Genomic DNA, 11,976 nt, shown 5'->3' with positions numbered 1-11,976 from the left:
ATTTTTATTGTGCTAATGGTCCCGTCGTGAGTTATGAATGTTAATTACTCATCAGTAATTGCAGCGAGTCATGAGATTTGTCGTGAATCACAAGAATTTTCGTGAATGCTAATTTTTATTTTATTTTTTTTTTATTTCGTTCTCTTTTGTATATAATTCAATTTGACAATTTGATATATAAATATTTCAATTAGAACAGAAATTTTCGTGATATATGTGACAATAACATTATGTTGTCTGTCACTTCTACTTGTTTTACTAATTGACTAACTAGAAGATTAATTGCATTGTATTGCATATTATTTACAAGTTATAATTCATTATGACCGATCTATACCTTAAGGCGCTGCTTACATACAAGTACAGTTTTTCCCATCCATTTTCAAATGCTAATTGTTGTGTCTCGAACATTTTCGTGAATCAAGAATATTGTCGTGAGTCACGAGAAATTTCGTGTATTACAAGAATTTTATTAAGTCACGAAAATTGTTGTGTTCTGCAAATATTCGTGAATCACGAGATTTGTCGTGAATTACGAAAATTGTCGTGAAACGTGCGGGAGCATGAGGCATAAACGTTGTTCATGCGTGAGCGTGCGCGAGTATGACTTTTCTTTTCGTCAATTTGCGTGAGTGTGAATTCCAACCCACATAGCGTACGTGAGTATAAATATTTCTCGTGAATGTGCCTGAGCCTGTTTGAAATTTCACTCACGCGCGCATCCTTGTATATATATATATTTCCTGTAAAAATAACAACAAACTTTAAAAAATCCAATAAAAAGTAATACGCCTATCATTACACAACAAACTATTTTACAGCCACAATTGCCCAAAGTTGCCCACAGGCCACATTCTCTACTACCTAAACGAATGGGCGTGGTGATTCGAAATTTTAGCTAGACGCTTCTTAAAAGACTTCAACGTGATTAAAAGTAAAACAAACAAAAATTGACTATATCTGCAAAAATGGTGGTCAAAAAGGTTAAAAAATTTATACTGTATACTTAAAAAAATATATATTTAAAAAAGTCTTTTGATTACAATTTTTTGATTTCCACAGTCGATAATTTTTTGTGGATTTTTTCAGAACAGCTGATTGCTGATAATTTCGAAATAAGAAACGTGGAATTCCGAAAATCAAAATTTCTTGGTCATAGATTTGTAGGAAATAACTTATCATGAGTGTATATCACTTTGTTTAACCAGCCTGATTGTTTCCAAACACATTCGACTAATCAATCGACTTTTTTTAATCGGGTCAAATCGACTTGTCGAAATTTTATTTTACAAATGTTTTTATGTTGGCAAAAATCGACTTTGAGCGGAAAATAGAGAAGTTGAAAAATACCTTACAGTAAGACTTATTTCCCTTTAATAAAATAGAATGAAATTGTAAATTATTATTTCCCAAAAGTGCTTTATAATTATAGGCAAAGGTCGGAAATAGTCAGTAAGTGAGCTTTGTGTTTTGGTTTTGTACATCCAATTACTCTCAGAGAAACAAAAACTTTGCTGTTCGAGTAGTCGAACAATGACCGTTGGGGTAATCCTACTTGTTGGTAACGCCTGACGGGATCGAGGATGTCGCAACGTCGTCTGAATCTGAGACAGAGGACACCACTGACAAAACTTTCCAGATTCGCCCACTTCCTCGTATCCCCGGCCATCACAAACTTATTGTGCATCCTCAAAAAAAGGCCGGACGTTGCAAAGTTTGCCATAAGCCTACCCAAAGAATGTACTCCAAGTGCCAAGTCCATTTGCACTTGGATACGTGCTTTGCCGACTACCACAAATGGGAACAGGAGTAATAAAAATTAAAAATCAACTACAATATCAATAAAACATGCATATTACTATCAGAACAATTGTGTTTTTATTGAATATATGAAAATATTTTATCGATTCCTGTTCCTTGATATCGTCTAAATCAATATGAATATTTCGTTTGAATTTTCGCCAACGAACATTGTTCGACTACTCGAACAGTCTTCCCTGGCAAAACTATCACAGGTAGAACAATTTTGACGACGGATTGGTATTTATTGGGTACTAATTACCATAGAAAAGTAACTTTTGCGTATAGATTCGAAAATTTTTGCATCGCGGCAAAAATGGGTTAATAATTACAAGAGCCGACTTGTTAAAAATTGTTAATGCCCATATTCAAAACAATTTATTGGCAGTTTGTCGACAGAATTTATATGGCAAAAATAGGTTTAAACTTTACATTTTGCATATTGGCGTAAAAATTTAATTTTGAAAAAGTAAGAAGGTCAAAAATTCCAAGATCCAATTTTTTAAAATTTCTCAAAGTCGAAATGTTTAAAAAATCAGTTTTTTTTTCAATTTTAAACATGTCGAAAAATTGCCTTTTTGATTCTCATTACTATTCCTATGCACTTCAATCCAACCATTTTTGCAAACTCCCTAATCAAGAAATGAATCGATATCAGCAGTGATAGCTGGCGCCTTGATGGTTGACTCAGGCATACCAACAGGAGCAAACCTTAAGCAATCCATATCCCATAAGGTAAGTAAAAAATCTATAAAGATATGTTTTATTGATTTCTCTTTTATTGCAATACCAAAAATAGTATATTTATTACAAATGTTGTATGTCTACTTTGTTGTGACGGATTATATCACTTTTGATGGGAGAAGTTTTTTAGTTGGCTTGCCATAGATTATCACGAAATATTCCCAATCCATCGTTTCGGTTCCATTTTAATTCGACATTTAAATTTTTAATATGCAAAATTAAGTAAAACTTTAGAAAAAGCCCTTAAGAATTATTTAAACTTTGCATGATCAAAATTTACGAAATCGATTCAAAATAGCATCTGGAGGAGTAGGGATTAATTTTCTTTATTTCTTTTAGTCCGCTATCCACCTCTGGTAAAACTTTAGTTAATGTTGTTTTAACCCTCTAATGCCCCAATTTTTTGCCATCTGATTAAAGCAAGATAACTAAGCAAGACAAATTTATACCGTAAAATTCAGCATATGCTGCAAAGCCTCCTGAATAGTTTCAAATAAGTTTTCTTTTTATTTTGCCCATTTTTGTTTGTGTTTTATTAAAAGCTTTCTTATTAAATGAAGCCCGTCTAAAGGCGGGCCTGGGCATTAGAGGGTTAAGTAACGGTAGAAGACCTTTGTAAGGCTTAGTTACATATGAAAATAAAGTAAATAAAATTAAATGTCGGTAAAACAGTTTCCTTCCAGAATAACCTGACGGTAAAAATTTTACTGGATTTGGATATCGGCTTTACACCACAATTAATTACTATTATGGTGTTATTAACTGCGATGATCTTGACGATAGTGATGATTCCAAAAACTCTAAAACAGTTACTTTCCAGAATAACCTAACGGTAAAAATTTTACTGGAGGTGGATTTGGGCTTTACATGACAATTAATTACTATTATGGTGTTATTTACTGCGATGATCTTGACGATAGTGATGACTCCAAAGACTCTTTTAATTGTATACATCTACGATATAAAACTATACGGTCATCACATATAACCGTGTCCTGAAGCATTAAATCGACCACTTCTAGGATACGTTCCAAATCATGTTGTATATGATAATTATTTGGTATATAATGTTCGAAAAATACTAGATTGGAAGACGGGATGGTCGTTGGTATTTCAGACGTTTCAGCGTTGACACTTAAATCTGCGGCAGTGTTGTTGTTGTTGTATATTTCCAAACGTCTCTCGCTTATGGTTTGTAATAATTGTAAAAAATCGAGGTAGTTCAAACCAAAGTTCGCACGTAGCATAGTTTGACAATGTTCGGTAAAATTGTCCATTTGTCGACAGTCCTCTATCTCGGCCACAACACGTTGCATTTGTTGTGATAGATTAATCCATATTCTCTTTAAATTACAAGCATTAAACCAATTATGATTAACACTTATGGTATCGGTGGTGTTCCAAACTTGATGATACCACGACGATGGAACAAATAGCGATTCATTTTCTTTCTGCATCAAGATATAATATCGAACATTGTGTTCATCCAAAAGGCTTTCGTTTATGCTAAATGGTAAATTTCCTAAGCGATCAGCGAGTTTAAGTTCCTCACCAGGTGGTAAAAGTAGCCACTTTTTTATACCCACAATATTAGTGGACCAGCTAAATGAACCAAAAACATCCGAGTGAAATGGTGTCCTGAAAGGAAATTGAATATTGTGAAAAAAAATCTATGCAAATCTTCAGCTATAAAGCTACTCGCCGATGGGCAAAACAGGTGGTCTTGAATTATGGGCTTAGTCATATCAGCGACAGCTCACCACAATCACTTACCATGTATTTTTCGGTCCCATATACACAAAACGATAGTCGTCACTATTGGTCAACACCAAGTGTTCATTTAGCCAATCCGATGAAAAATGTTTAGGAACTTTGTAAAAATCATAGTCCATTCTCTGAGCTTTTAAATGCCAGTCTTTGAGGTATAATAAATCGGAGGATGATATATCCATATTACTAGCATCAATTGGTCCATCTTCTACTTTTTGTTGCCAGTAATTTAAAAAATCGAAAAATAACATTTCCCTTTTGGCATGGCTATTAAAATAAATTCTATTACAGTCTGCGATGGGTATTAGACAATTCCCAATTTTTTCCTTGAGGTAGTCATAGTTGATGGTAACATCATTAGATGTTGTCGGTGGTGGGTTATCAATGTAATCATGATTATTATGTGCAGTCTTCTTTATCCATTTACGACATTCCCAGTGTTTTGAAACATTACAAAGTACAACTGGGACATTATTTTCCATATACTGCCAGTAGAAATCATTGTAACTAATATCGTCACAATGGAAACGTTCTATATCCTGTGGTAGATGTGCCTTCACTTCAATTTCATATGGATTACCGAGCTCTAATATCTCCAAATCATTGGCCATAGAAATTTTCAAAATTACACAAAGAAACCCTCCATCAATCTTTCATTCAAATATCTGTGAAAGCACAATGGAAATTATAAACAAAAACCCAAAATTTAATAGACAGGGATTTCGATGTGCAATCGATAATGAACGGATGTTCGATTTTTGTAATGAGAAGCTGGGTTGCCAAGGATGCCGTTAAAAACACAATACGAGCGTGTGTTTTATTCCCTGCCAACATTTTTCGAATTTGGGGGCGCTTCTGAGAATCCCCACTACGTCGAAAACAGTCGTATACGATATCCAAAACTCCTCGGAAAAGCGCCGTCACTATTGAGAAGTTGTACCACGCCAAGTTACTACAAAAAAGTATCGCATGAGTGCAATTATTAGGTGCGCTTCTGGATACATTTAGAAGGACGCCAATAAGAGCCCCTTCAAACAATCAGAGAAAGTGCATTTTAAGATAGTTGTAAAAGAATCATTGTGGTCAAGTAAAACACAATGTTTATTAATTTTATTATACATTTATAAATTCTCATAAATACAACATTTATACGACTATCACATCACATTTAACATATTTTTATGCATTAATAAAAGATTGATGTTGAGTTACAAGTTGCAAGTTACATGTTGTCTATCAGCCAGTGCTTTTATTCCCAATGGAGGCAGCGTGTCTGGAAAAATATTTGAAAAACGGTCACTTTATTCCATTTGGAAATTCAAAAATTGTTCACCAATATACCTCTCACAATTTTAAGCGAAATAACTATGTCTTCAGCACTTCATTATCGTTTTTATTTAAATAACTTATAAGAAGCTAGTTGTGTTTGGTGTTTCACAAAATATAAAATGGCTCTTGTAACAATAGTGATGGCAAAATACTTTCAGGCGAATAGTGATGGCAAAATACTATCACAGTTGGCGATTGTTGCAGTGTCACTTACGAGTCTGCGGTAGCGATGAGGATGAAATGGAACTTTGAAATGCTGGCAGGGTTATGGAGGTCTAGTGTGTATAAATAAACACAAGCATTGGAGAAATGCTTATATTCAATACGCTTTCAAAATTGTTTTCAAAGAATTAGATTAGAAATCAATTTGAGAAATTGTTGAGAAAATCGCGTTTTCAACAAAAAACAGACATTACCCTCAATAGTAGAGTTCAACACGTTAGCAACAATTTCTCAACATATTAGCAACAATTTTTCAAACTAAATCTCATTTTAATGCTTCAAACCTATTGGAAAATTTGTTGAAAACAAGCAATTTGCAAGGCCATTTGATTTAATGTTGAAGATGGGATTCACTATCAAATTGATATGGCGTTACCTATGAAAAATGCTCATCCTTGTGTTTGTTGGGTATAACCATAAAGATAGGTGGTAAGCGAAATATTTTTGCCGCGACGACAAATACAAAAAGCTTGGGCTTAAATCTACTTAAGTACAAGTGGTCCGATTGGTCCAATTTGTGGCCAATTCGATTCTAAACACAAAATGTAATATACCGCTTTTTGGAGGAAAGACATATTTTCGGAGTTACGGGCCTCTTAAGTTTTCATTGGATTTAGTATCCATCGCACATAATCATCCTAAAATATATTTAGAATAACATGGACCCGGAAAGGTCCTGGTTTCGCGGGTACCTATCCTCTTTGGGTTCGCGTTAGCCCACTTTGGACCCTGTCCATAGGAGAAAGTGTCAAATCCCGGCCGAAGGCCACCTATACCCGATTATTAAGGGTCGGTATCTCGAAAACTACGCTCTTCCGACAAAATTTGTACTTAATACTTTCTGCAAAAAAAACGGAATTTTATTCATTTCATGAAAAATTGCTATCAGAATTAAGAAAAATATAAAGGAAAATACCGATTTTCAGATGTTGATATCTCGAAAACTAGACTTTTCCGCCAATTTTTTTTACTTTACATATTCGATTTGAAATCCCTTCTCCTACACTCAAAAAATGTTTGTTTATTTTTAACAACTTGTGCTAAAGTAGATTTGTTCCAAAGCTTGTCGGCAAAAAATTACTCTTTTTCTTGTATGCGATTGTTTTTGATGGTCAAGTTATTCTAAATACTGCGTTGACATGATCAAGTTTTAGTGTTTGAAGTTTTTTTCATTTACACTACGTTCACATTATGCTCGAAATTTTTCTAGATTTCCAATCTATTCATACAAAAGCGGGATTTCATTTCGTTTCGTGTGTACATAGTTCAAAATGAAGTCCTTCTCTGTACTCTCATGTAGTCCAAATGCGAGAAACAAATTCCGAATGTCTCAACGGTAGTGTAAACCCTATGCTGTGAAAAACGGTTGCATTCAGCAATATTTCAAACCTTAGCGTTCAATGGGAAATTACAGAGATATCGGAGCTTGCCGACTTCATTGTGTTTTTTCTGCAAAACATGTCATTTCTGTGGTCCGCATTGATAATCCAAAAATCCAACAGCTGGTGTCTGTCCAAATAATTAAATCGAACGAATTGGGTTGTGTGGAGCAGGATATTTTTCTCCCATTACAAAAAAAGAAATACCGGGTCGATTTCCAAAATGCCACAAATAAGTAAAACCGAAGATGAGTTTGGAAAGAAGATTGATCGCTGCATTACTGATATGGGCATAAAAAGTGCCAGTGGATTGGCAATTGGAGCAGTACTTTCCCTTCTAATCTTCAAGAGGAAAGCATGGCCTATCATAATGGGAACTGGATTTGGAGCGGGTGTTTCATATCGTACTTGCGAAAAAGATTTAAATATGTAATCGTATTAAATAAAAACAATTATTAGTCCAGTAATGGTTAAAACGCGTTCTAATTCAAGCAGGCATAATGGTTCACAAGGTAAATTTAATAAGATTTTTTTTTACGAAGAGGCTAATTTGATTTTTTCTTGATGTATAAATGAACCTATAAATTGTTAATTGTAGTGTGTATTAATATACTGTAGCTGAAAACTATATTTTAGAATTTTGGACAAATCATTCTTACGTAATTTGCGTCTACCGTTTCTACCATCAACATTTGGCAAATCCAATAGACGGGGGGTGATGACAACATACAATTATTAATGCACATACAACAACTGCAAACAATAGATGTGTTTTAACATTTGTTTCGAAACGGAATGGTGATCCTAACGCAATGTACAAAATCACTTTTTTTTGGGTTTCTGAGATTTGATCTATGCTTCCCAGTTTTTGTTTTAATAATAGGTATGTAATTTTTTTATGGTGGCCTACAAGGTATTTTGGAGATAAGTGAAATAGGAATTTTTTTGGATACGTAAAGGACATAGTTTTAATTGCATGGAAATACCTCAGACTTGCTAAATTTGGATATTTCACTTTTGAAAACGAGATCGGCCACTTTTACATTATTGCAATAGAACAGATTTATTGTGGTCAGACATTGAAAATGGTTCATGATATTCAAAGGATGGTGTTATTAGTCTTACAGAAATGTAGGATAATGTTTTTTAATTGATTCGGTACATATATATTTTGATTAGATACTTCAATAGACAAAACGCAGATTATCCAAGGATCCACTTGTTGATATATCCCGTACATAGAACAATTTTTTGTTCGGGATTGGAAATTATCTAGAAGATAAATGTACATCGTTATATCCCAAGTTCTTTATGACGATAATGAAAATTGTATACAAAAACGATGTTATGGTTGATATCATTAAAATATTCACTAAATTGACTTCTACTTTTTTATTTTCCATAATATTAATACTTTGTACTTTATTTGAAATTAAAGTAGTGTGTCTTTTATTTTTCTTTTTCCAAAAGTTAATTTGTTTGTGTATGTTATAAACATGATATTTTTAATTGAATAGTTTTTATATTATTTTTTTAAATCAACATGCTTTTCAGTTAATTGCTTTAATTGTGGCTTATTCGTATGTATCTAATTTCTGTTAGTAAGTTATTAATACTATTTATTTTATTTTTTGCTTTTGTGCCTTGTTATATAATTTAAGATCAGTTTTAATGTTTTTCTGGAATAGGAATTCATATACAGACAAATTTCTTACCAGAAGAGAAGATATCTGCAATTTCCTTTTTGTTAGCCGGCAGTTAAAGTCTAACGGAACTACATAAAATTTTTCGGAACTATATGTTCAGTTTTTTAGCTCTTGCTCTCGGAGCCCTATGAATAAAGTGCCAAAACGAATGAGCGGCACTAAAAAATAGGCTCTTTTCGAGCTAATTTAAACGAAAAACTCTTGCTCACAAAGATCTTTCATATGTGACACAAAAAATATGTAGTAGAATGTATGGCACAAATCAAAGATAATTGAGTATAACAAGATTAAGCATTATGCTCTTATAAAGAGAACACAAATGTCAAGGTGTAGACATAGACCTTATAATACATAGATGAGCCATGGGTGTCAAACTATGTTTGACAGTTCCGAAGATTAAGAATAAACGAGAAAAATAAGAGCACGCTTACAATCTCTTTCGTTTTCCTTTTTGTAGTTTGCCAATTTTACACAAAATTAGAACGTTTATGATGTAACAGAGGATTTATAAATAAATATATTAAAACTTCATATTTTAACAAAAAATTGTGACCAAAACCGCGAAAATACGAAATTTAATTTTGAGCAGCATTGATCTTTACGAACAACATAAAAGCAAATGCGCGAAAATTAATGTTTGGGACTGACTCTTTACGAAAAAATCAAAACGAAATGTCAGAAAATTAATTTTTGGAAGTGACACGTTTTTTTTTAAAGAGAATAGTGGATCATCTATGTATTATAAGGTCTATGGGTGTAGAGGGCTATGAGAAAAAAAATTGTTTTATTTGTCAATTTTTTCCAAAGCAGCTCTGCCCAGGAATAAATTTAAAACGGCAATATTCACATAAAACCATAATGAATATTCGCTTTAAAATACACATACGTTTTATTTTAATTTTCTACAATCGTTTTGGTATTGCTTTTGCGGGTTTTTATTCAGAAATTTATGAAAAACACAAATGTTATGATATTTTCCGACGCAAACGGCAGTATATTTGAGAGACACGTCGACGCAAACTTTATGATATTTTGTTGGCAGAGTCCTCTGGTGCTTCAGTTTTGCTATGACAAGACTGCATCTTCTTCTCAATTATCTTTGTTTGTATACATAACTGAGATACCACATTGCAAATTTTAAACATTTTTCTAGGGAAACAATTGAAAATAAAAATATGCAAATGTGGGGATAACAAAAAAATTCAGAATAACCCCCATATATCGAGATAATCTTGATATACTCAATTATCTTTGATACAAAATTCAAAACAACCCTCATTTTATAGAACAGTTCTACGGATTTTTGAAAAGGGCTGTTCATTTCATTGACACTTGCGAGCGGAGCTGTCATGTTGGCCCGCTCTTTTTAAAAAGTGCAGAGCTTCATGTGTGCTCCGGCACTCAAATAAAAAAGGGTTTTTATGGTTTTCAGCTCATTTTTGAGCAAAATTCAAACACTGTGAATAACTCCTCCATTATAGAACATATTTTGTATAAATATCCTTTGAATTTTAAATATGTCGAATTTTAAATGTATAACCAATTTTAGCGACTGCTTCTAAAATAAGGAGAACTTACTCTAATGGTCATTGATAAAGTAATACGAAACATTGAATTATAGAACATGTTTTCAATTTTTTTTCTATTGAAAATTTTGTCAAAATTTTATTTCTATTGAAAATTTTGTCAAAATTTTATTTCTATATAAAATTTTGTTAAAATTTTATTTCTATAGAAAATTTTGTCAAAATTTTATTTCTATAGAAAATTTTGTCAAGATTTTATTTCTATAGAAAATTTTGTCAAAATTTTATTTCTATAGAAAAGTTTGTCAAAACTTTATTTCTATATAAAATTTTGTTAAAATTTTATTTCTATAGAAAATTTTGTCAAAATTTTATTGCTATAGTAAATTTTGTCCAACTTTTATTTCTATAAAAAATTTGGTCAAAATTTTATCTCTATAGAAATTTTTGTCAAAATTTTATTTTTATAGAAAATTTTGTCAAAACTTTATTTTTATAGAAAATTTCGTCAAAATTTTTCTCTATAGAAAATTTTGTCAAAACTTTATTTCTATAGAAAATTTTGTCAAAATTTTATTTCTATAGAAAATTTTTGTCGAAATTTTATTGCTATAATAAATTTTGTCCAACTTTTATTTCAATAAAAAATTTGGTCAAAATTTTATATCTATAGAAATTTTTGTCAAAATTTTATTTTTATAGAAAATTTTGTCAAAACTTTATTTTTATAGAAAATTTTGTCAAAATTTTATTTTTATAGAAAATTTTGTCAAAATTTTATTTCTATAGAAAATTTTGTCAAAATTTTATTTCTATAGAAAATTTTTGTCAAAATTTTATTTCTATAGAAAATTTTGTCAACATTTTATTTCTATTGAAAATTTTGTCAAACTTTTATTTCTATAGAAAATTCTGTCAAAATTTTATTTCTATAGAAATTTTGTCAAAATTTAATTTCTATAGAAAATTTTGTCAAAATTTTATTTCTATAGAAAATTTTTTCAAAATTTTATTTCTGTAGAAAATTTTTTCAAAATTTTATTTCTGTAGAAAATTTTTTCAAAATTTTATTTCTATAGACAATTTTGTCAAAATTTGATTTCTATAGAAAATTTTGTCAAAATTCGATTTCTATAGCAAATTTTGTCAACATTTTTATTTCTATAGAAATTTTGTCAAAATTGTATCTCTGTAGAAAATTTTGTCAAAATTTTATCTCTATAGAAATTTTTGTCAAAATTTTATCTCTATAGAAATTTTTGTCAAAATTTTATTTCTATAGAAAATTTTGTCAAACTTTTATCTCTATAGAAAATTTTGTCAAAATTTTATTTCTATAGAAAATTGATACCGTGTGTATGAGACCAATATTTCGATATTGCGTTACTGACGAAATGGCAAAGATAGTATACCCTCCATCCTACGGTAGAGGGTATAAAAAGTCCCTTTAAATCAATATTTCTTACGCTCTTTAAAAACCAAGAAAATATTTCTTAGGGG

At 31.3% G+C, this 11,976-nt stretch overlaps 2 protein-coding genes and 2 long non-coding RNA genes across 4 annotated transcripts; 2 read left to right on the top strand and 2 right to left on the bottom strand.

Moving 5' to 3' along the window:
* Nucleotides 1-1,089: 1,089 nt before the first annotated feature.
* On the top strand, nucleotides 1,090-1,870 carry LOC142224249 (uncharacterized). The gene is made up of 2 exons (XR_012719094.1): nucleotides 1,090-1,356; nucleotides 1,417-1,870. It is a non-coding gene; the product is annotated as an uncharacterized LOC142224249 (long non-coding RNA).
* A 687-nt stretch (nucleotides 1,871-2,557) lies between these two features.
* On the bottom strand, nucleotides 2,558-5,054 carry JMJD4 (jumonji domain containing 4). The gene is made up of 2 exons (XM_075296691.1): nucleotides 4,318-5,054; nucleotides 2,558-4,182 (listed from the first exon to the last, which is right to left on the bottom strand). Exons 1-2 carry the CDS (start codon nucleotides 4,923-4,925, stop codon nucleotides 3,441-3,443), a joined length of 1,350 nt encoding a protein of 449 aa, XP_075152806.1. The 5' UTR covers nucleotides 4,926-5,054; the 3' UTR covers nucleotides 2,558-3,440.
* A 312-nt stretch (nucleotides 5,055-5,366) lies between these two features.
* LOC142226596 (uncharacterized) lies at nucleotides 5,367-5,896 on the bottom strand. The gene is made up of 2 exons (XR_012719709.1): nucleotides 5,656-5,896; nucleotides 5,367-5,587 (listed from the first exon to the last, which is right to left on the bottom strand). It is a non-coding gene; the product is annotated as an uncharacterized LOC142226596 (long non-coding RNA).
* Nucleotides 5,897-7,348: 1,452 nt separating this feature from the next.
* LOC142226595 (MICOS complex subunit Mic10-like) lies at nucleotides 7,349-7,711 on the top strand. The gene has a single exon (XM_075296692.1). It carries the CDS (start codon nucleotides 7,468-7,470, stop codon nucleotides 7,675-7,677), a length of 210 nt encoding a protein of 69 aa, XP_075152807.1. The 5' UTR covers nucleotides 7,349-7,467; the 3' UTR covers nucleotides 7,678-7,711.
* The last annotated feature ends 4,265 nt before the right edge of the window (nucleotides 7,712-11,976 follow it).

Source organism: Haematobia irritans, chromosome 2 (genome assembly GCF_050003625.1).
Source record: "Haematobia irritans isolate KBUSLIRL chromosome 2, ASM5000362v1, whole genome shotgun sequence".
Classification (NCBI taxonomy): Eukaryota; Metazoa; Arthropoda; class Insecta; order Diptera; family Muscidae; genus Haematobia; species Haematobia irritans.
The sequence above is the reverse complement of the archived record's forward strand: the minus strand, read 5'-3'. Positions and strand labels throughout refer to the sequence as shown.